This window comes from Euwallacea similis, chromosome 2 (assembly GCF_039881205.1).
Source record: "Euwallacea similis isolate ESF13 chromosome 2, ESF131.1, whole genome shotgun sequence".
In the NCBI taxonomy this organism is placed as follows: Eukaryota; Metazoa; Arthropoda; class Insecta; order Coleoptera; family Curculionidae; genus Euwallacea; species Euwallacea similis.
The window spans coordinates 476,474-498,921 of record NC_089610.1 but is presented as its reverse complement, the minus strand read 5'-3'; the positions used below and the strand labels follow the sequence as shown (position 1 = coordinate 498,921).

The 22,448-nt window shown below is 34.0% G+C and overlaps 1 protein-coding gene across 4 annotated transcripts in view; it reads right to left on the bottom strand.

The window, feature by feature from the left end:
- Positions 1 to 15,202, bottom strand: part of Dh31-R (Diuretic hormone 31 Receptor) — an 89,647-nt gene extending 74,445 nt beyond the window's left edge. For all 4 annotated transcript variants that reach the window (XM_066405157.1, XM_066405160.1, XM_066405164.1 and 1 more), the window contains exons 1-3: positions 15,012 to 15,202; positions 14,389 to 14,705; positions 4,076 to 4,186 (exon numbers count right to left, since the gene is read on the bottom strand). In XM_066405157.1, coding sequence (XP_066261254.1) covers positions 4,076 to 4,186; positions 14,389 to 14,485 — 208 coding nt within the window. In that variant the 5' untranslated portion in view covers positions 14,486 to 14,705; positions 15,012 to 15,202. The remainder of the gene's footprint in view (positions 1 to 4,075; positions 4,187 to 14,388; positions 14,706 to 15,011) is intronic.
- Positions 15,203 to 22,448: the final 7,246 nt, after the last annotated feature.

Sequence of the window (22,448 nt, the reverse complement as noted above, 5' to 3'; positions counted from 1 at the left end):
TGGACAACCCCAGCCATTGGGTAATACTGTTGGAATTCCCAGCGCTTAACACCCATCTTCGGCTGAGGGAAGTTATTTTATGATTGGGATTTCCAGCACTATTCTTTGTCGGACTAACATTGCGAATTTAAATTAAAGGTACCGCCAAACGAATACAATGGCTGGGCTCCAATAAAAGCCCAGCGATCGTGCCTCTAAGTGCTACGCTTTAACGTAACAAGGTAGCCTAGAAGCCGCTAATGGGGCCCTATCGGGGGTACGTCTATGGGCGTTACATCTCCGTATCAATACTTAAGGAGGGTGCGAAACTGAAGAAGCTCTCTTTTCTCGCCACTTCATCACGGACTCGTACGCGTTAAACTCTCGTCAACATTCTTTAAATAACGCATTTCTCGATATTGTATAGTTGTTAATGTTACCAATAAACCTTTGTTAGGTTAAGAAGGTTTAGTTTCTTTTATACGCGAAAACAGTGTCTCTGAGACTGCGAACTCAGGGTGGTCCTTCATAATCGATCAATCCAGTCCACGATCTACGTAGTTCACGGTTATCGTATCGAAAGGGGTGAATCGACCCAACCACGTACACGCGCCAAATTTGGACCTAACAACTGGACATTACCCACATACAGATATTTCTATTATTGAGCAATAATTCATTGGTTTGTACCCCTAATAGAGATTTTTAAAAATTATATATATAACTTGAACAATCCTGTCGAGTGAGAGAATGGACATTAATTAGAATGGATAGAAAGATCAGTTTCGGAAAACTCTGAATGAAGGCCTCTATTCCAGATTAGTTTTAGCATATGCACATCCTGGCCCAACTCAGATAGGGGGAGTGAGAAATGCGAAGATATTTCTACAAATAACGGTATTGCGAGCTGTTCAAAGGCACATTGTCTCATTGATTTTGAACTGGAACTATGATTATAATGAACAATGGTTTGCTTAGAAAATTTTATGCAAAACCGGCCCAAATTAAGAGCTTAGTGACCCAAAAATAAAATATTCAAATTAAAACAAAGCCTTTTTAAAAAGTTCGGCCTCCCAGGAAATATATTTTTCTGAAATATTATTTCTTGCAGATGATCCAAAAACTTCCTTAATATCTGAACAAGAAAGCTGCTTTAAAACAATTAGATCCATAATCAAATTGTTAACTTTCTGTCGCAGCCCCGGGAGAAAAAATTATGCAAAAACTTTAGGAATAATTTGATGTTCTATGAGAATAAACTTTCCAATTATGAAAAAATGTTGACCCATAATAATATTTTGTTTCGGAATACGGATATTTACATACAGTATGGAAGTTTTGGATGGAACAGAACATATATCTAAGATGTCGAATATTATATGCGGCCAAAATCCTGGGACACGTCGATTTTTATTTTTTCTTGCGGTTTTTTTAATGTCAAATTCATGTATACAAGGTACTCCAAAAATCAGATACGACCACCAATATTGTTTGTTCCAATGGAAATACTTATTTTTTATTTCATTTTTGAATTCTACGCAAAATTCTAAGTGTGTTTCACGTACCATATCTTATATCTAAATGCAACAGGTCTATGCTCTACTGTCGCTATTGAGTGCCCCAGGATCCTCATTGGATGATGAAGGCCTATATTCAATTTCCAAAAAAGATAAATGTTTGAGCCGGAATAGTTGGGAACAGAATTTTAGGGCCCTATTTCATTGACGGAACATTAATGGGTGAAAAATATTTAGAATTGCTCATAGATCTTGTTGCTGCTCTTGTTGAGCTATATCCAAATGAGATTCATCCTAATATTCCTAATGATACTTTATGGTTTCAACATGATGGAGCACCCCCTCATTACCACGTTGATGTTAGGGCTTATTTAAATGACATTTTTCCTGAACGCTGGATTGTGGAGAAGAGGGGTAATTGAATGGCCAACATGATCACCTGCCCTCACGCCTTTAGATTACTTTCTATGGGAGTATTTCAAGAGTAGGAACTATTTTAACAAACCAGAAGTTATCGAAGCCTTAAAAGAAAGAATCCGTAATGAAATAAGAACAATTACCCTAGCAACGCTTCAAAATGTCAAACAGGAGTTCATTTATCGTCTTGCTTACTATCAAGAAGTAGGTGGGATCCAATTTGAACGTTTAATTTAATTGTTGTTTATTTTTTTATTTTGTATTAAATCGATCCTTTTCAGGACCAAAGAAATTTTAAAAGAAATCAAAAGTTTTAGTGTTTGATATGTTAAATTGTAAATTTCTCAAGACCTATTGCGTTTGAGCATAGGACGTGGTACATGATATACACTTAGAATTTTGCATAGAATTAAAAAATGAAATAAAAAATACATGTTTTTATTTGAAAAAACAATGTTGATTGTTGTACCTGATTTTTGGACTACCCTGTATACATTAATTAACCATCAAAAAAACCGCAAGAAAAAATAAAAATCGACGTGTCCGAGGATTTTAGCCGCATATGTTCGGCATCTTAGTTAAATGGACTGTTCCATCCAAAACTTCTACACTGTATAATATATTTCAAACATAATATGGTAAAAGGTTGTTAACAGAGTGCAGCCGTTAAGAATCCTTACCGGGCGTTACCCATTAAAGCCATTAAGGTTGTTCAGCTCAAAAAATATACCGCTGATTTAATCTTAATAAATATTTATTTGTTTTACAACATCTGTTTGAGTTAATGCCATAATGCCTCTTTTTTAAATCATAGCTATGGTATAACGAAGAATCTCGAAAGGTACACGGCCGATACGTAATTAACGTACTGGAGTTGATTACATACCTTTGCTACCCTTCGATTTTCAAGTTTTAACTCCGGACGTTATTTATCGGTCTTGTCAAGTTAATAGCTGCAATACATCAGGCATGGCGAAAGTTAAGGAAGAGTGATCATTAAAAAAACCTTAAGTAAGTGTTGAAATATATTAGGCATGTCTTAGATCATTTCAGATAATACCTATTGTCAGTGTTACATGTTTGATAATAATAGTAAATAGATTAATCAACACCCTACGTTTGCAGTTTATCGCCCACTGCAAGGATTTTTTGAACGATATCCCATTATTAGACGAGGATGACAATACACCGACGAGTTTATGGTCAATCAAGCAGAAAAGAGGCATTTAATGAAGAGGTGTGTCTGTGGAAAATGAAAAACTTTTACAAACATGAATTTCTGATACATTGAAGTGAATATAAAGACTTAATAGTGGAATATGGTTTATTATAGTTGAAGAAAAATAAGAAATCTGTAAAGCGTAAAATGGATAAAATAATGTCCATTAAATGCCTAAGCAGCGTATTCGACATTAAAGGCAATATTTCCTAATGGCTTAGTTTCCTATTTATAACAGAAACAAAGTGTTCGCTGGGGCTCATATAACTCCAATATTAAATTTTTCATGTTCAATAATAAGTCTCACTTTATTAAATCCTGAACTACCCGGGTATAGCATCGTGCTGACCGATCAAAAGCCCTCGAGCTTTTATTACGACGAAATCTTTAATAAACTTCCCCTTGGCGTGAGGATTTTAGAATAATATTGTCGTTTTTAAAATTCTTAATTCGTCCTTATTCTCCGGAAGTTGTTAAAATTTTGTAGTAATATTTCAATCTGGAGCGTTCTGTTTGAGGAGTCTAACAATATGTTTTAATCGTAAAAATGCTTAAAACAAATAATACGGAAAACTGACCAAATAAACAGCAAATGCAAGCATAACTCTTTAAGACAGAGTAGGAAAACTAATAATATTGAAAACTAATTGAATAATAATGAAAATGGGTGTAGTAGCAACAAAACGAAATAATGTTTGTCAGTTTTAGTTGTGATCGCCGATAGTCCGTCTGACTCTACAATTTCTACAAAATCTATTGATTTATTTGAAATTTAAAGACAGAAAGCTATCACCCTATATGTACATTGAAAATTATACTTTGTTGTTTCACGAGAAATTTTTATTTCACGAGAGCGACAAGTCTGTACACGTTCCAGCAATACGAGCTTCGAATCGCATCAATTTAAGGTATTTAGTATATAGTTTTAAGTATATGAACTTACTTGATTTTTCAAATCCGGCGATAAAACCAGGACAGGACTGGTTGACAATTTGTCCAGCTGGTGATTGCGGCCAACAAGACCATCCATCGAAATACGTTGGACAAAACCGACCTGAAAGGAACATATATTTTTGAATAAATTTGCAAAACTGTGGAAGTCAGAATTTTCAAATTTCCTAATGACTGTGTGGTATTGATTTATGCAACACCCTTTGAGCATATAAATCGACAGCTGTAGAAGATAAACCTGGACCGCAAATCTCAGCTAACCCGAATACAAACGAGCAAATAAGGCAGTTGAAACATCTGACAATATGCATAAACTCACCAGAAACTTATTTCGAAGTTTCCAAAGTTTGGTTAGCGTTAACAGGTAGTAATAGAGTTTGCAGGTGCCTGAACTGATGTTTCCTCTTCAACAAGCGTTCATTGAACAATAAATAACAAGAATTTCGCGTTTTGCTGCGTAATTTAAGATTGCATATCTATTATATATCCGCTGGCAGACGTAGGGTGATTCTAAACTGTAACTTCAAATAGGTGAAAAATGTTCGATAGAAAAGTTGAATATGAATGCTGGAATACGTGTGAGAATACTAATATTTGTAAACAAATAAAAACTCATCGATTTTCTTTGATAATTTTGAAAGGTCTTACAGTGCTTTGTTGAAGTTTAAAGGACATACTAATCTTTCTTCTGATAAGTCCACTTATTTAAGCTCAGATAAATTTATTAGAAACTCTCCTTTGAGTCACTCTTTTTCATTTTTACTAAATACATAGTTAGCGTGAGCCTACATTTCTTGGCCTAAATTCAAAATTTTGGTTACTGAATGTAAGGGGCTATCATAATAAAATTCGGATCGGTAAAAGGGGGCCTAACCCCTGAAAAAAAACATCCTGTAAAGTATTGAATTGACGATTGATGCAGTTAGGGGACAGGTTATGTGAACTCTTATGGGAAATGTGCATCATAAAGTCTTAACCCCTTAACCCTTTTAGTCCCATCTTAAATATCTATAAAATTGGAAGAACTGTAAATGAAAAACAAAAAAAAGTAAAACTTCAACACCTTATATGTTTGTTAATAGGTATTTTTCAAACATTTTTTTCTTACAACGTCGATTTATTTATAATTTTTTTATTTTTATTTTGTAATTTTTTCTTTCGCACATATTTAAAAAATATGAACACATGTCGAAAATTTCACTCTCTTTGAAGTTTAGACGTCCAGTCCCAGTCCATTGATATTTGACAAAAGTTCAAATAAATGGCTTCATTGCATCATTACATCATATAAACAGCACATTTTAAATATGAGATAAAAATTCCAAGGTCGTATTTAAAACAATTAACTTGCTAAGCAATAATAATAAAACACCTTGTCGGATATTTGGTTTGTCATGTAATATGAGTTATGGCAGTGTATAGTGTGGAATCAAATTATTTTTGAGCTTAGAGTTACTTTTACAAGAAGCTTCGTTAGTAAGTAAACGAAAAGAGAAAATTTTGAAATCTTGCACAATCTTTTCTTGCCAGCCATACATTCATCGTTATGTATAAAAAAATTTTCCGTAACCTTAAATACAATCGCAACTCAGTTTAGGAAAATTGATGATCCAACTTTGGCATCATCAATTCGTCTAGTTTTAAAGTTTCCATCTAAAACTTTCGAATTGTCTCTACCCTCGAGACCTCTTATTATTACGAAAAGCATAGGTAACTGTTTAGTTAACTGGCCCATCAAGTCCTTTTTGTTGCACTTTAAATTAGAAAACCCAGGTAAAGTTTGGAAAATTGATTAAGGCGTTGTTGATAGTCCCAATTCATTAATTGGTATTCCATAAGAAATAGCTACTAATATTTTCTAGAAATGTTCTTTTACGGCTATAATCATAATGCTACAAATATATCTTCGAGCAGATAGTATATGGAGGATTATTTGACGACTAAAATTACTGTTTTTTTACCCATTTTTGGATTTCCCTCACGACTCGTTATTATATTTAGTATAAGCGGTTTTAAATAGACTGATGATGACATTCTTATTAATGGCATTCCCACTATTCTGTAATGGAGCAAATATTGATATAAAGTTGAACTTAAAAATTCTGCACTGCAACACTTAACACCTAATTGTTATGCATTCGGCATAGGTCCTAAAACCATATATGTTTATATGATGCTGCTCGCAATGGATAGAAATTAAAAAGTTTCGCATAACTAACGTAATGGTGCTACCGCAACATTTCTAAATGGAAACCTCGTTCCACAGGAGCATCGTTACAAAAGCGTAAATGCGCCCATATAATAGTAAATTATGTCGCTAAAATAATAAATTTTTGCGGCTACTAAAAATTCAGATACTCGTATGTGATACTAATACCTGCACAATGCTTCGTAAAACTAGAACACTTTCAATGATTCAACGAAGGTATGTACCACTAATTGAATTTTAACATTGTTTCGTAGCGAAGCAAAAGATATGCAAATATGAAACCGGAATTTTTGTACAGAAAATACACGTTTATTGTATGAAAATGATAAAAATATTTTATTTGAAGTGTAGTCCATCATTTTAGTTACATTTTTCCACCTGTCTGACGATTTGTGGATCCGGCGCTAAAAAAATTGTTGCTCTTTTGAGGCAAACCAGTCATTGAACCATTTTTGTATATTTTCGTAAAAGTGAAGCTCTGCTCAGCAAGTGTGTGTCTCATCGATGCAAATAAGTAGTAATCGGACGGAGCCAAGTCTAGTGAGTAAACCGCATGCGAAAATGCACTGCTCAAAATAATCTAGGGAAAAATGACAATTGTTGGACATATATTCATATTGAAGAATATGCCTATGTATCATTCACACATGAGCCTCGGTTTGGAATTCGACTTGATACCCGACACAACGTGTTTGGCGTGATACAGGGCGGTTTGAATGAAATAGGCATTTTTAGGAAGTCTATAATTATTTAAAAGATTTCATAATGGTATTGGGTGGTATCATATTGCATGATTGAAGCCAGCTCATTTGTTTGACGCAAACGCTGAACCAAGTGCAGTACCAAGACTATGTGCTCAAATTTGTTGCTTATGCTGCTGGCCCAGAACTTTTTTATATGCAAGGCAATGCTCCTCCACATGTTAGCTAGGCCACGACGTGTTTGTTCAGGGACAACAATGTAACTCTTATGAATTGTCCACGACAATCACCCGATTTGAATTCCGTAGAGCACGTATGGGACATGCTGCAAAGGCAACTCAATCGGCTCATAGAGCGTGTTCATAAAGAAATTTGGCTCTTCAGAACATTTTCGAGGAGCAGTGGCGATTTTTATCACAATACGCTACAAATAGGGTGATTTTGAGTATGCAAGACGTTGCTGTGCTGTTATTAATATTCGAGGTGCTAACACAAGGTATTCAAGAAATTTTATGTGAATTTATTCTGAATTAATGTCATTATTATATGTCCATATTATATAAAGATTATAGCTAAAATAATGCTTGTTTCTTAGATTCTTTTGAGCAGTGTATTTCCCAACAAATCGCCTCAATTGTTTCCTTGACTAGTTTTGCTGTGTGCATTATTATGAAGGAAAATCACATAGTGTTGCCCTTTTTGATATTCTGGTCGTTTTCCATGTAAAACTTGATTCAAATCGATCATTTATTGTCGAAAGCGTTTAGTGTTAAAGGTTTGGTCAGGTTTTAGCAGTTCATAATAGATCACACCATTTTTATCCTACCAAACAACACAGAGCATTCTTTTGCCACAGCGATTTGGCCCTACAGTCGATGTCTATGATACACTTAAAGTTACTCGTGATCTTCTACGCTTAGAATTCTCAAAATATATCCAATTTTCATCGGTAGCCAGAATTCAATGGAGAAATGACTTTTTTGTGGTTGGTTTTCCTGCTGTCCTTCATTCAGTTCATGTGGAATACATTTTTCCATCTTCTGGATATTTCTCATGGTTTTCAAACACATGGAGACTGCTTCTCATGTCACATTTATTTAATCTGCGAAAATATTCATAATATAACACATATTGAACGAGGGCTATAAAATAGTAATATTGTTCAGTTGTGTGTTAAAAAAATCATAACATGCTAGGTACCAACCATCATAAGACAGTAAATTTTAAAACATGTCATCTCTAAGTGTAAACATGAAATCTAATTAAATTATTGATGTGAAGTATATTTGTACTAGTTAATTAGACAAAAAACGTCTTACCAATAACTAAGCTGCCCAAGGGAATATCGTAGTGTAAGCATAGGTATTACAGTATTAATTATACGCCACTGCGGCAATTCTTTATTGAAACACCCGTTGAACCATATTGAATTAGTTGCAACAGACTATCTACTAAGTTCTTTAGTTATTGTGAAACAATGAAAACGATACCAAAACCACGTAAATAATTTAATATTTAACTGTGACATTTAAACTTATTCCAATTAAAAGAAAAAAGGAAATTTGGCAACAGGTTAGGACGCAAGCGCACTTGTTTATGTCGTTGCATGTTGTTGATTTTACCACTTATTTCGGTCGAGTCATCTGACTGAAATTTATTAACTATATGGGCCTTTAACTCAGCAAAGCAGAAAGCACTTTTTTTCATGTCATATGCCTACTCAGACATAAGCAGGTTTATCATCGTAACAGTACATCATTAATATGGCTGCTCGTCAAGTGACAAAGATATATAATATCAAACTTTCCCCTAAGCTTGAGTTAACGATCGTAAAAATGCTACGCTTTGGCGACATTTCGTGCAGAACAGCTTATTAATGTCGGTCATTGCTCGGCTAGAACTTTTATTTTCCTGGAATAAATGAGAATTGGAGACCTTAAAATTGGCTGTCAGTTGTTCCAGGGTTAAGCCTAGAAATTAGACACCAATGAAATTTCCAATTTATTTCTCTGCAGAGTATATTGATATTAGTTTCCATTACTGTTTAAGTTCTCCGATAGCAAACAATTTTTCCTTTAATAATTTTATCAAAAAAGTATTTTCAATAATAACATTTTATTGGATGAGCATATAATGAAAACTATCATCCCCGGTGGAGAAGTTCTAGCGAGCGAATTATCCTCAATATATGCGAGTACAATACCATAATCCCAGTGCGAAATATCCATTAATCTATTAAGTAAATTAAAATTAATTTAATTCAGTCTCAAGTTGAGTTTGAGGAGGGTAAGCGGCTGTGCACGAAAAGGGAGAAAGGAAAATTAACCCAGCACGCGAGCTATCCCAAGCGTTGCTAACAAGCTAATGAGTAATTAATAATAATTAATTACGATAACGAGGTAAGCGAGGTATCTCAAGCTTTACCTAAGTTTAGAGGGAAGTTAAAAATTGTTTAAATTAATCAAGTTCAGTAATCTAGCCAGAACTTAAATATTAGCCTTTAACAACTAAGTTTTGATGAGAAGAGCAAAAGTCAAAAATTAAGAAAATGAGGAACAGGGTTTAAATCCCACGGGACTCCCCCAGTTTTTTTTTCAAATCAAATGGAAAATTTGAAATAGCTATTTATAATCAATTATGTAATGCATAGTTTTATGTTACGAGTGGAATTATATGCAGAATGACTGAAACAAGGCCACACTATTTGATGCACTTATAGAAATTAGCGTTTTCTAATGAGCTTCATATATGAAAAATAAAAGTTATTTTGCTATATGATGAAGACTGTAAAAAAACTAACCTATTTGAATATATTTAGCATTTGCTATTATAATTTTAATTCCTAATTAAAACGATAATTGCTATAATTACTTTAATTAATAATTAAAGTTATAATGGCTTATTTAGGTTGGAATGAAAAGGGCATTCAACAACCCGAGAATAGTTTCTGAAATCTGGAATGACTCAATTGAAATAAAATTCTAATAATACGTACTTATTCAGAAAGTTAATTAGCGAAACATTAATTGAAAATATTTTAAATAAAAGAGCAAAGCGCCATAAATGAGAATTACTACAACTTCTAAGAAACGCAGCTAACTATTCAATTAAGTATGCTAATCAATGAGGCGCTAATGAGTTCAATGTGTATTCGTCAATAAGTTAATATGATCGTGTCAGTTCAAAGGTGAGTCCGCTCGATTCCTGGCTTGTAGACTAGTAATGCAATGGTGGTACTTCGATAATCTTGGAATATTTAAAAATTAATAAATATGATTAAGCAAAAAATTTGAATGACTGAAAGGCAATCAGTGATCGCTAATGAAATGGCGAAAAAGTGGATTATACTTGGAATATTAATAAGGAAAATCGAGGATTGTGTGGATTCCCTGGCAATCCCCTAGGAATCTTCAGGATCCGAAAGTTCCCAAAATATTGGTAATTTTGAAAGCTTCGGTATTAAATATATGTCGGAGATTTATTAGTCTTTAAAATTTGTAAAAGTAGCATTAGGATAGACAATAAGATGAAGAGCAGGCTGACAGGGCCATCTGAAGACAAAGCACTGTCGAACGAGGTCACTATTGCCACGGCGCGCTTAAGTGACCATGTGTGCTAATTATTTGGGTGACACAAAACTATTGGTTCCTTTGTAATAGGGACTAGCAGGCACTTTTCCCACGGTTCTGAAGGACTCACCAGAACTGGGAAAGTTAAGACAACGGGGACAAAGAACTGGCAGTTAGTAGATTGATGGAAAGAAGAGCGGTCGTGGAATAGTGAACTGGTTTGTCTGTCTCTTCTATCTTTCTTTTCTCTGTTAATAAAAAAAAACGATATACCAAATACAAAGAAATGGAGAATACTTCTAAAGTTACCCCGACATATATGTATAAGCACGAACTAAACGGAGATATGATTTTTTGGATTTATTACGGCGTCAATTAACGAAGTTATTAATTACAAACGCTCAGAAAAAAAGCGCAAGTTCTGCAAATAGGTGCAATCAAGAAGCGAGGTGTGAAATTAGGCAGCGCAAAAATATTTCAAATCCCTTTAGTGAAAAAAATTGAAATATGTTTGCAGTATATCATCCTCGAGCTTTACCTAATTAAAGCGAAGCGGCAATTAACAGTATAACTGCCTAATCTTCGTCTGTTCATTTTTCTTACTCTAAAATTTGCGCATTGGAAATAAACATTACGACTTTTAACTTTTTTTCGTTCATAACAGCTTCTACAACAGACTACCCAATTCTTGGAATATATCCATTTAAAAACAAAATTTGATCTGCCATGTTTTTTGACACACTCTTTATAATTTGAAAACCGTGTGTTTAAAGTTTAAATCTCTAGGAAAACTCTTGTATCTTTAGTATAAAACATTTTTTTCGAAAACTATAAATAAAGCAAGTTAAAAGAGAGAGCGTTTGTAATTCGACACCCTATAAATGTCGCATTTATTACTTTAGTAATGCAGGAATTTTTCTTTCAAGAATTACTATATTTTTAATTAAAAATGAAAAATTGTTTTTTTTTTTAATCAATTGCCGATAAGACTACCTGTAATTCTTAGCGGCGCATCGAATATTGGGCCCCATCCATCACACCATTGTGATACTGATTTTTTATCATGGAGGATTTCTAATTTTTCAACTAAAAAAGAAGTTTTTTTATCTACTATCAGTACTTTCACAAACTGTATGTTATTTCACGATAAACTATCTACCAAGTGGCGGTAAACAAAATCGCAATCGAAGACTAGTAGTCAATTGCAAAGAAAATTTCTAAGCTTTACTGATTCGCCATTTACACAACGTTCAATATGATTTTCGAAGAAACTTTCCAACAGGAATCAGCTTAACATCCCAAGCAAAAGTAATCCTTTCGAACTTTTTAGTTTGATTTCCATTTAATACTTTAATGGATTCTTTGTGTTCCACTCAAAATATTAAAATGTGCACTCAAACCATTTTGCGTGGTTTGTACTCTAACTTTAACAGAAATGTATATCATTTCTAGGGTATTATTTATGTTGTTTTAAAACTTAAGTTATTATGTTATATTTTTCTAAATTATTAGAGAGTGTTAGGGTACTTAGTTCAACACTCGTTAACCTTATTTTCACAGTTGTGATTGACGATAACCTTTTTTTTTTTTGTTTGCGAGGAGGAAAAAATCTTCTAAAGACAGCCGGCCTGGTCGTCAGCCGGGAAGTGTGGGATTTGACTGCAACTGATGCACCCACCTACCCACTAAAACCACCTCTTCCGCCCCGGAACCGCCTCTCGGCATTATATCGGGTACTCCTTCTCGCCCGGTCTAGGTGCGGTCACGGTTCCGCACCCCATTTTTCTTCTTTTCGTTCTCTCTGGCAATCTTCGCTCTCAGAACTTTTTCAATCAGTTTCTCAAACAACCCCCACTTCTCCCTACTCTCCACCAATTTCTTCTCTATCGTGCTTTGGCTCAGGTCAAGTCTCCCCTCCTCCGCCCCCACACAATAGTTTTCCCATGCCGGACATCTAGGCACACTCTGGGGTGTCCTTCTTTTCTTCACAAAACCAGCACTCCGCACTCCTCTCCGCTCCGATCCGTCTCAGGAATTTCCTGAACACGCTGTGTCTCGTAAACATCTGAGACGGTATGTATTCGCTCTTTGTCCATTCACATTCGTACCACGATCGTACCGATCCTGGGTACGAAGGTCTTCACCCATCCTTTGTATTCTTCCCACTCCCTTTCCTATTCCTTCAATACCCACCTTCACATCTCCCCCTGCACTTCCTCCCCAGATTGACGATAACCTAATTAGCGTTAATGGGATCCGTTATCCTTATTACGCACTGATACCTTAGGTACTTATTTAACGTTATCGTTATCGAGGATTTGAAAAAAACTGTGGTACACAAAAGTTACGGCCAGAAAATTATATATATCAAGATAATAAATAGGTGGAGGCAATTAAAATTTATTCAATTGTTTATTTTGGAATAGATTTTTAAATTTAACGGTAACGTGTTACATCATTTAAGGCCCAATGCATCCATTGTAAGGGAACTTTGGAAAATATACGCTAATGTTAATAGATTTTTCGTGCTTGGGTAATGTGAGAAATATTTTAGCGGCTTAAAGACTCTTTATTACGTAAAATCAAAATAATTGTGACTTTCGGCAGGCAAGTAAATCTTTGCGATACTTACAAAACGATGTCTAATAACTTTAGTTCGGTGGACTTTTCAGAAACATTTCCTTATTGTTCTAAGTGATAAAGCGAATTATATGGAACAACATAGACCTTCCATTGTCTACATTTACAAAATCCTTAAAGCCCGACGTAAACAGTTTTGATTACTAAACTAGATTCAATGTTTGTTCTCGCTTCAGGAGTTTATGGATTTCCGTTGGATTGCCCCTGTATAACATAAAAGATATTACCAAACTTTACATTCAAGTACATGCCTCTTAGTTAATATACCGATAAGGTCAATCTCTCCTAATAGATCCAAAGTGAAGCATTTCATTTGGTTATGAAAGTCTCATCAAAAGTCATCTCTACTGCACACCATGTGCTGTTTCAAAAATGGCTGATGTGCTGTCGTCGATTAATCAAATTAAACGCATGCTCAGTTACCTGCATAGTGATTGTCTGCTGCTTAGACTTCATTTCTACCAGTTTTGGAGTTTTCACTATATGCGCAAGGTTAGCAGAATTGTTTTTTCTTTTGAGTGTGAAAAGTTGGTTGTGAATTTATTTCATTAAGTTAATATCCCGGTGTTGGATAAAGAATATTAGCTACGCTTTGCGGTAGCTCATGCTTAACATTTAAGTTGCGTACACTGCATACCACTATAGCAAATTTAAGTTAAAAAATCAATATTTGTTTTTCTAATTATTGTACTCGCAACAGATGCCTGGTGTCATTTTGCAATTGGTTAGAAGAAAGATATGTTTATTTCATAATCAGTTAATAATGTAATAATCAATAATTTGTTTGGTATTTTGGTTGAGAAAAAATCGTGTAGGAATCTCATTAGGATATGTTATATTGCGTTACACGCGACATATTACTAAAGAACTTTCTTTCGATACCCAAAACTATGGATTTCCTAACTGGAACTAACCTACATAAATAGATATCATCTATGCAGCTCAGGAGCGCATGATGTTGCTTTTGGCAACGTTTGATTCACACGTACGCACATTGTTACAATTTCGTAAGTACATTGTTACAATTTCGTAAGTACATTGTTACAATTACGTACATAGATTGTTACAATTACGCATATTATTATTATTCACCATGCTGATAGATATTTTCGGGTGAATACTGAAATGCTTCAAACTTCACTATCATACGGACAAGTTTTTTTTTTTTTAACTAAACGTGACTTACCCTCGTCCACAGCAGAATTATCCGTAGCATTCTGATAACACTCCATTCGCCTTCTCTCGAGCAGAGCTTTCTGAGGATCTTCTTCTTCTGTTGACATCTTGTAAAATTGCCTTTCACTCCCGGGTGAGAATCGATTATAATTTCTATAGAGTTGATTGAGACATATGCACTAATTAACACCACTCATCAATCACTTGATGTTATTTGGACATCGGAAGATTCAAAGAAAAAAACTAATTCACTTAAATTTTCCACTACTATCATTTCTATTAGTTACACTTAATGATTTCCGCTGCTGTATGGTCCAATTTTACGATCTGAAACAAAGATAGAAGGATAATTAGCAAATAAAATCCAATCCTTCAATGGACAAAGTTATTGAATCATTTAACGCTCTACGATTCCAAATGAACTTTTCATTAGGCCGACAAAGATAGGTTTAAAATTAAACGTTGTTTGTCTACGTGGGTAGAATAATCAAATAGTATTTTACAGGCTCATAAAACAAATCAAATTAAACAAAACAAGTTAGATTTATGTCAAATTTTAACACGTTCGTACTAAATGTAAAACGTTTGGGATTAATCAAGGAAGAAATGTTTTTAGTTATATTGAACGCTTACCCAAATTGTGCCTCCATGTGTAACACACGGTAATTTCTCCTCAAGTGATAAAATAATGTGGGTTAACCGCACTCGTATTTAAGATAGGAGCCAACACTGAGAAGGATAAATGTGTTTCTATTATAATTTGTTTAAATAAACAATTGTTTTTCATTATAAGACTACTTCGCTATATACAATTACGCGAAGGTAAGGCGAATATGTTTATGTAATTCAAATTGCAATACTTCCTTTCTTAGGGTCTTCAGATTTTTTATTAAATTTAAGAAAAAAATAATTTTTTGTTTAAATTTATTGATTCACACCCTGTATAATAATAAAGAAACAACACTCATTTTTGACCCGACTTTTACTTATAAGTATTAACATTTGATCCTACTTTGAGAAGGAAGATGTCAAAGACCTATCCGCATCTGCACGTGGTGACTCCTGGATACTTCCTTTCCGAAATCAATTCCAGAGGAGTGAGGGAAAAATGACAAATGCAAAATACAGAAGAATGACTGCAGATGTTCAATGCCTAAAACTGGGGAGTGCCTGGAAGCGGGTGTACCAAAAGATCTATTGCATCATTAAAAACCCGGGGCAAACACTACAGGAAAAGTCATATGAGGCTAAGACGAAATGAAAAAAGGACCAAACACCCAAGGGCAGTCATACATGTAGGGATGTCACAACATAAAGGGAAGCATCTCAGGAGAAAATACAAACATGTAGGAGTAATTTCCATTCTCGAAGAAACAAAAAACATTTCTATCGGATATACAGGGTTTCCCATTTAAAGCTGTAATTAAAAATTTCTCAAAAACAGTACGTTGTATGAAAAAAAGTTTCAAATAAAAGCTGCCTGGTAAAGAAGGGGACATGTTATGAAGACAGTGACTTTTAGCCAAAACGTCATTTTAAGGCCATTTCAAGGGCAACTTTTTTTTTTAAATGACAATCTCGTATTTTTTACAGATCCTTGTAAACCTTCAAAAATTGAATATCTTTTATTTTAACAATTTTTTTATTAGATGTTTTACTACAGAGTTATCCTAGATTTTTATCCGATTTTTGGGATAGTCGAAATTATTGCATTTTTTTCTAGAAAAGCTTTTCAATGCATATTCTGTTTAAAACTCATAACAATCCTTCTATCTAATAAAAAAAATATTTTCTTAAATTTCCTCATGTTAGAGTCTATCTTATAACAACATCTACAGAAAATCGATATTCCTTTTCCAACAATCAATATAATTGTTTTGTGTGAAATTATTGTTTTCATTTCAAAATTCAATAATTGAAATGTATCGCTACACTTTGGATGAAAAATTAGAAATGGTTTTTATTTATGGAGAGGCTGGAAGAAATGTTAGTCGAGCAGCAAAACTTTATGCTGAAACATTTCTGGATGAAAGAGTTCCCTGTTAGACGACTTCCAACAGTGCCATTAAAAATTTCAAAGAAACGAAAATGTTGGAAACAAAAAAACACAATCGCTCCCGAAGTGCAACACATGAAGGCAATTAAATATCAGTTCTTGTAGCTGTTGCCTTCAATCCCCATGAAAGTTGCCGTAAAATTGCTTCTGACTCAGGAATATCAAAGACAAGTGTCCAAAGAATTTTGAAGGTGAATAAATACCATCCTTACCACATTTCATTACATCAGAAACTCCATGGAACAGATTTTGAAAACCGAGTCAATTTTTGTAATTACGCAAGGCAGAAACTAAATCAAAATGCCAATTCCTTCTACAACATTTTGTTTTCGAATTAATTCACATTTACAAACCATTCGGCATAATCTGCATTTTTGTAGTGCTATAAACCCACACTGGCTTAGAGAAGTTGAACATCAAAGACAATGGTCAGTGAATGTATGGTGCGGTATTATTTCTTCATTGATGGAAACTTGAATGGAAAAATGCAATTTCTTGCGTAATAATCTTCCGGAATTGTTGTACACTTGGATGATGTGATATTAGCATGACGGCTGTCTAGTCCATTTTTCCAAAATGTTTCGTGAGATTCTAGATGAAATGTATCCAGATCGATAGATTGGACGAGGCGGTCTAGCGAACTGGACTTCTAGGTCGCCTGATCTGACCTCACTAGATTTTTTCCTCTGGAGTTTTTAAAGAGCAAAGTTCATGAAGAAGTACCAACAGCTGTAGACGACATGAAAAGGAGAATAGAAAAGGCATGTCAATTGATAAACAGAAAGATATTGAGCAGAGTAAACAATTCTTTTCGAATAGGAGTTAAAAAGTGTTTGGAGCAGGAAAAACATTCTTTTGAACTTTTGCTTTCATAAGTTTCTCAAATCAGGATTTTAAATTAATTTTTTTTGTAGAATTTTTTTTCATAAAAACATTTTTTTTATCAGATAGAAGGATGTTATGAGTTTTAAACAGAATGTGCATTGAAAAGCTTTTCTAGAAAAAAAATGCAATAATTTTGACTATCCCAAAAGTCGGATAAAAATCAAAGATAACTCTGCAGTAAAATATCTAATAAAAAAATTGTTCAAATAAAAGATATTCAATTTTTGAAGGTCTACAAGAATCTGTAAAAAAAAATACGGGATTGCCATTTGGAAAAAAAAGTTGACCTTGAAATGGTCTTAAAATAACGTTTTGGCTAAAAGTTACTATCTTCATAACATGTCCCCCTCTTTACCAGACAACTTTTATTTTAAACCTTTTTTCATACAACGTACCGTTTTTGAGTAATCTTCAATCACAGCTTTAAATGGAACGCCCTGTACATATCAGAATCAACAGAATACCGAACCAGAAAGACATAGACAAAGTGATTGGAAGAAAGAAGGGTAGCGTTGTCCCGCAATTTAAAAGACAGAAATAGAGCATGGGGAAACGCAAAGCCACCATGAAGGCCCTCTCGTTTATAAGAAGAGCAAAAAGAAATACAATAGGAACAAAATAATCCGAAGAGGCAATAGATGTTCTGAAAACACAATAGATGAGGAGAGCACGGAATCAACTAGCAGAAGACGAGTGGAGTAGATAGTAGCTACTCGCAGTCCTTTCTGACTCTGGCGATATATCTCTCAGGGACAATTCCGGAGTCGGAAGATCCTTTCATCTCGAGGTTTCTAGTGGGTAGGCGCTTTTGTGAATCCCACATTACCAGGTCGTCAGAAAACCATGCCTATCGTCTTTTGAAGATATTTGTCGTTACAGAAAACTCCTACTTTAGAGCCTAGAATAAGTAATCGAATGTGCTGCACGATTTCAGAATTATCAAGTATCTAGGTACATATTCATTATGGTTCGACACTCATGCTTCCTGATGGCATTGTAGTCCAATAATGTTTACTATTTTGTTTCTACTATTATTTTGTTATTTCCGTTTATTTTCTATTTTTGAAATAATATTTTTATGCAAAGTGTTTTATTTTTGTAAGTACTTATCGATAATTTACAAAATAATTCACCGGAGGCTGAAATACAAAAAAATATGCAATAATACGCAGTAGCAGTACAGTCAAAACTGCAGAATCATAATGGTTATCTGTAGGCTCCTATTCAGCTTCTAACCACATAATAACATATTTATACATATTTAGCGTGCTACACTAATACATTTTATTACGTATGCATTAAGTTTCATGTCCGCTACAGTGTACATAAAACAGTTTTTAAAATAGCCGCATTGTTATTAGGGAAAAAATATTATGGGTATTTCATTTCTGGCACTTTAACAAATTCGTGACACCTATTTACAACTAAATGCGTCTCTTAATTAACAATAATTAAATAATAATTATAATATAGCTACATTTGTAAAAAAAAAATTCTATCGGGATGATGCATAAAAGCCTTTAATGTTCTTGCGCGTTAAAAGGAGAAGACGCGGTAAAAGCATGACCTAAAATTGTATTGTTATTCTTGATAAAAAGATGTCGGCTTAATTAACCTGCAGAAGAGAGATATTTCTGACTTGTCTAGTAATTAATGTTTATTCAAAAGTGTTTATTTTTGCGTTTTTGTGCGTTTGAGTGGTTCCATTTCTACGCCAAACTTATTGAAATTTTATACGTCCCAAACTCGATTTTTGAGAAGTGTTTAATAGCGGAAACCGCATTTTGATATCTATTACCATTTTGAACCTAAAAGGTGTTTTTGACAACGTGCATTGTTTAGAACGTTTATAAAGCTGAAATTTTGATTTTCTATTAAATTTTCAATGTAGTTTTTATATACAGGATGGCGCACTTCACCTCCCGCCTCCTATAGCTCGGTTATCATTGACAGTAGGAGTTCGATATTTTGTATACTTTACCTGTGTCTTAGGATGTACTTCAGGAAAATATTTCTAATTATACAGGGTGTCCCAAAAAAGTGTGACGATACCGAACTTTTTTTTTTTTAATGAAACACCCTATTTTTTTTCACATTTAAATGCTTTCTATGATTGTCTACATATTCCTAAAATTTTGTTGAGATCGGTTAAATAATACCGGCGAAAAAAATTTAAAACTGAAAAAAATTACATTTGCGCCTCTAGCTTGAAAAAATAATAAAAAATAGATATAATGTCTATGTAAAGAAACTACTCAAGATGCTTATTAAGCATGGTTTAATAGTTTTATTAAAAAAGTTTCGATGATCGATATTGTACAGGGTCTCCAAAATTTAGCGTCACATTTTTCAAACTTCAAAGTGTTTTATTTTTCTTATTTTAAATTGGGACCCCCGTATATTTTAATTTAGTTCGATGCAGAATTCAAAAACAAACATTTTTCGAATTACATGTCTGTCGCAATTCTTAACACTTCGAGAATTGTTCGCGGAAAACCATTTCAATAGTAATTAAATTGATTAAAAAACTACAGTTGCTATGATAAACGAATTATTTATAGGACTTATTTTATAATTACAAATATCTTACAACCATTACACATCTAAAGTATGTGTTCGAAATTTTTTTTCGAATTTGTTCAAAGCCACCTTCGATTTTTTTATGAATTGCAGAAGATTACAAGACCTTCCATAGTCGTCTTAATTTGTGTCTTCAACAGAACGGAGGACATTTCGAACACATACTTTAGATGTGTAATGGTTGTAAGATAATTGTAATTATAAAATAAGTCCTATATATATATGTATATATATGCCTCTTCTATAATTATACCTTGCTTCTTATGGTAAAAATATATTTTCTAATACATTTTGTAGAAACTCTCACAGATAGATCGATGTAACTTATATCATTGGAATAAGCTGAAGGAAAGGTGCCAGATAAGCTAATAATATACAGGGTGTCCTATTTTAAAAGTTATAATTCCTTTCAATAACTATAAAAATATTGCTATTTGTATAATCAAATTTCAATCGTTGGAATCTGTGTCGGAAAATGCTTTAACGATGTTTTAATAGAAAACAAAATTTTATAAAAGAACTTATTTACAGTGACTCCTAAAAAGCACATTTTCGAAAAAAAAACGTATAGCTGCGAAAGGGTGATATACCGTTGAGTATGTTGCGGACAAAACATCGGCCCCAAATTCATAAACTTTCTTTATGGAAACATTGCAAGCTTACTACTGACCATTCAAACAAATGAAATACACCATTTTGCTTTTGCATAACTTTTATTTATAACGTAACAATCTTATTTAAACAAAACAAGGTAAAAATTCGACCAGACAAAACATCGGCCCTAAACCCAAGTCAAATGTTTCATTTTGTTTGTGTCAATATTTTTTAATGTTTTTTAGGTTATGTTTAGGTTATTTTGTTGGTATGTGTATTTTCACATAACCAAAATTAATCATTTGACTTTTATCTAAAGTGTGTAAAGCAAATTATGGCTCCCCCGCAAGTTGACGATCGTGTACAGAGTTTAATTGTGCGTCTGCGAGATGAGGAGGGATTGACGATGGAAGCTATCGGAAATCATGTTAAAATGCACCGTAGCAACGTTTCACGAATTTTTCGCCCCTGCAAAACACTCGAAGGAAGTAAGCAAAGGAGGAAGACCTCGAAAAACCGATGATAGGTGAGCGCTTATTGTTGTTATTTCTTATATCAGGATTACTGTAATTGGGTTTCGGTGAAAGAAACTAAAAGATTTTTATTTTAGAACCGATAGAAAAATTGTGCGCACGTCCAAGAACAATCCGCGACTTTCGGCACCTGCTATTCGAAGTGAAGTTGGAGTAGCGTATATTTTTTCCCGCACAATTCAACGTCGTTTGTGTGAAAACGGTCTTTATGGACGACAACCAGCGAAAAAGCCATGGATATCAAAAAAGAATATTGCGGCAAGGCTTAAATTTGCGCATGAGCATATTGAGTGGACGGTGGAGGACTGGAAAAAAATCCTTTGGTCTGATGAATCCAAATTTAACCTTTGCAACAACGATAGCAAAGGTAACGTTCGTTGACCAAAAAATGAAAGGTATAACCCAAAGTACACCACACCCACAGTGAAATTTGGCGATGGCAATATTATGGTGTGGAGTTGTTTTTCATGGTACGGTGTTGGTCCTTTGCATCGAATAATCGACACGATGAATCAAATTCAGTATCGTGAAATTTTGAAAGGGGTAATGTTGCCTTATGCCACGTATAATATGCCAAATTGATAGCTATTTATGCACGACAACGTCCCCAAACACACAGCTAAAAATGTGAAAACGTGGATCGGCAATAACGGTATTTCGTGCCTTCACTGGCCAGCGCAATCCCCGGACCTAAACCCTATTGAGCACCTCTGGGAAGCGGTTAAAAAGGAATTGCGCGGGCAAAAATTTGGCAATCGAGATGATCTGTTTAATGCCGTAAATAATATCTGGGGTACATTATTTAATGAATTGATTCACCGTCTAATTGAATCAATGCCGCGCAGATGCCAAGCAGTAATAAAAGCTCGTGGATTTGCCACGAAATATTAAAGAATAATTTTGGGGCCGATGTTTTGTCTTGTCGAATTTTTACCTTGTCTTGTTTAAATAAGATTGTTACGTTAAAAATAAAATTTATGCTAAAACAAACTTATGCATTTTATAGAACTTTAAATTATCTACAAAATGGTGTATTTTACTTGTTTAAATGGCCAATAATAAGCTTGCAATGTTTCCATAAAGAAAGTTTATGAACTTGGAGCCGATGTTTTGTCCGCGACTGTATATCGAAATACTGCTTTTGATGAGTTCTATTCCTCAAAAGTCAAGCTTATAACACAATCTCATGTTTTCTATCTAGGCGTGAAATGGAATTTTCCTGTACACTTATCATCCCCCTTGTACAATTGTACAAATCAATTTGCCTTCTTTTTACAGCAATAAAATTTAACATTGTTAAGTTCACGTCCTTAAAATTTATGCATCCTAAATGAACATATTTCCAACTTTAACAATTATCGAATATTTATGTGTCTAGTTTGATGAGGTGAGTTCGAAGATGTTTTAAAATTTCTTTTAAAC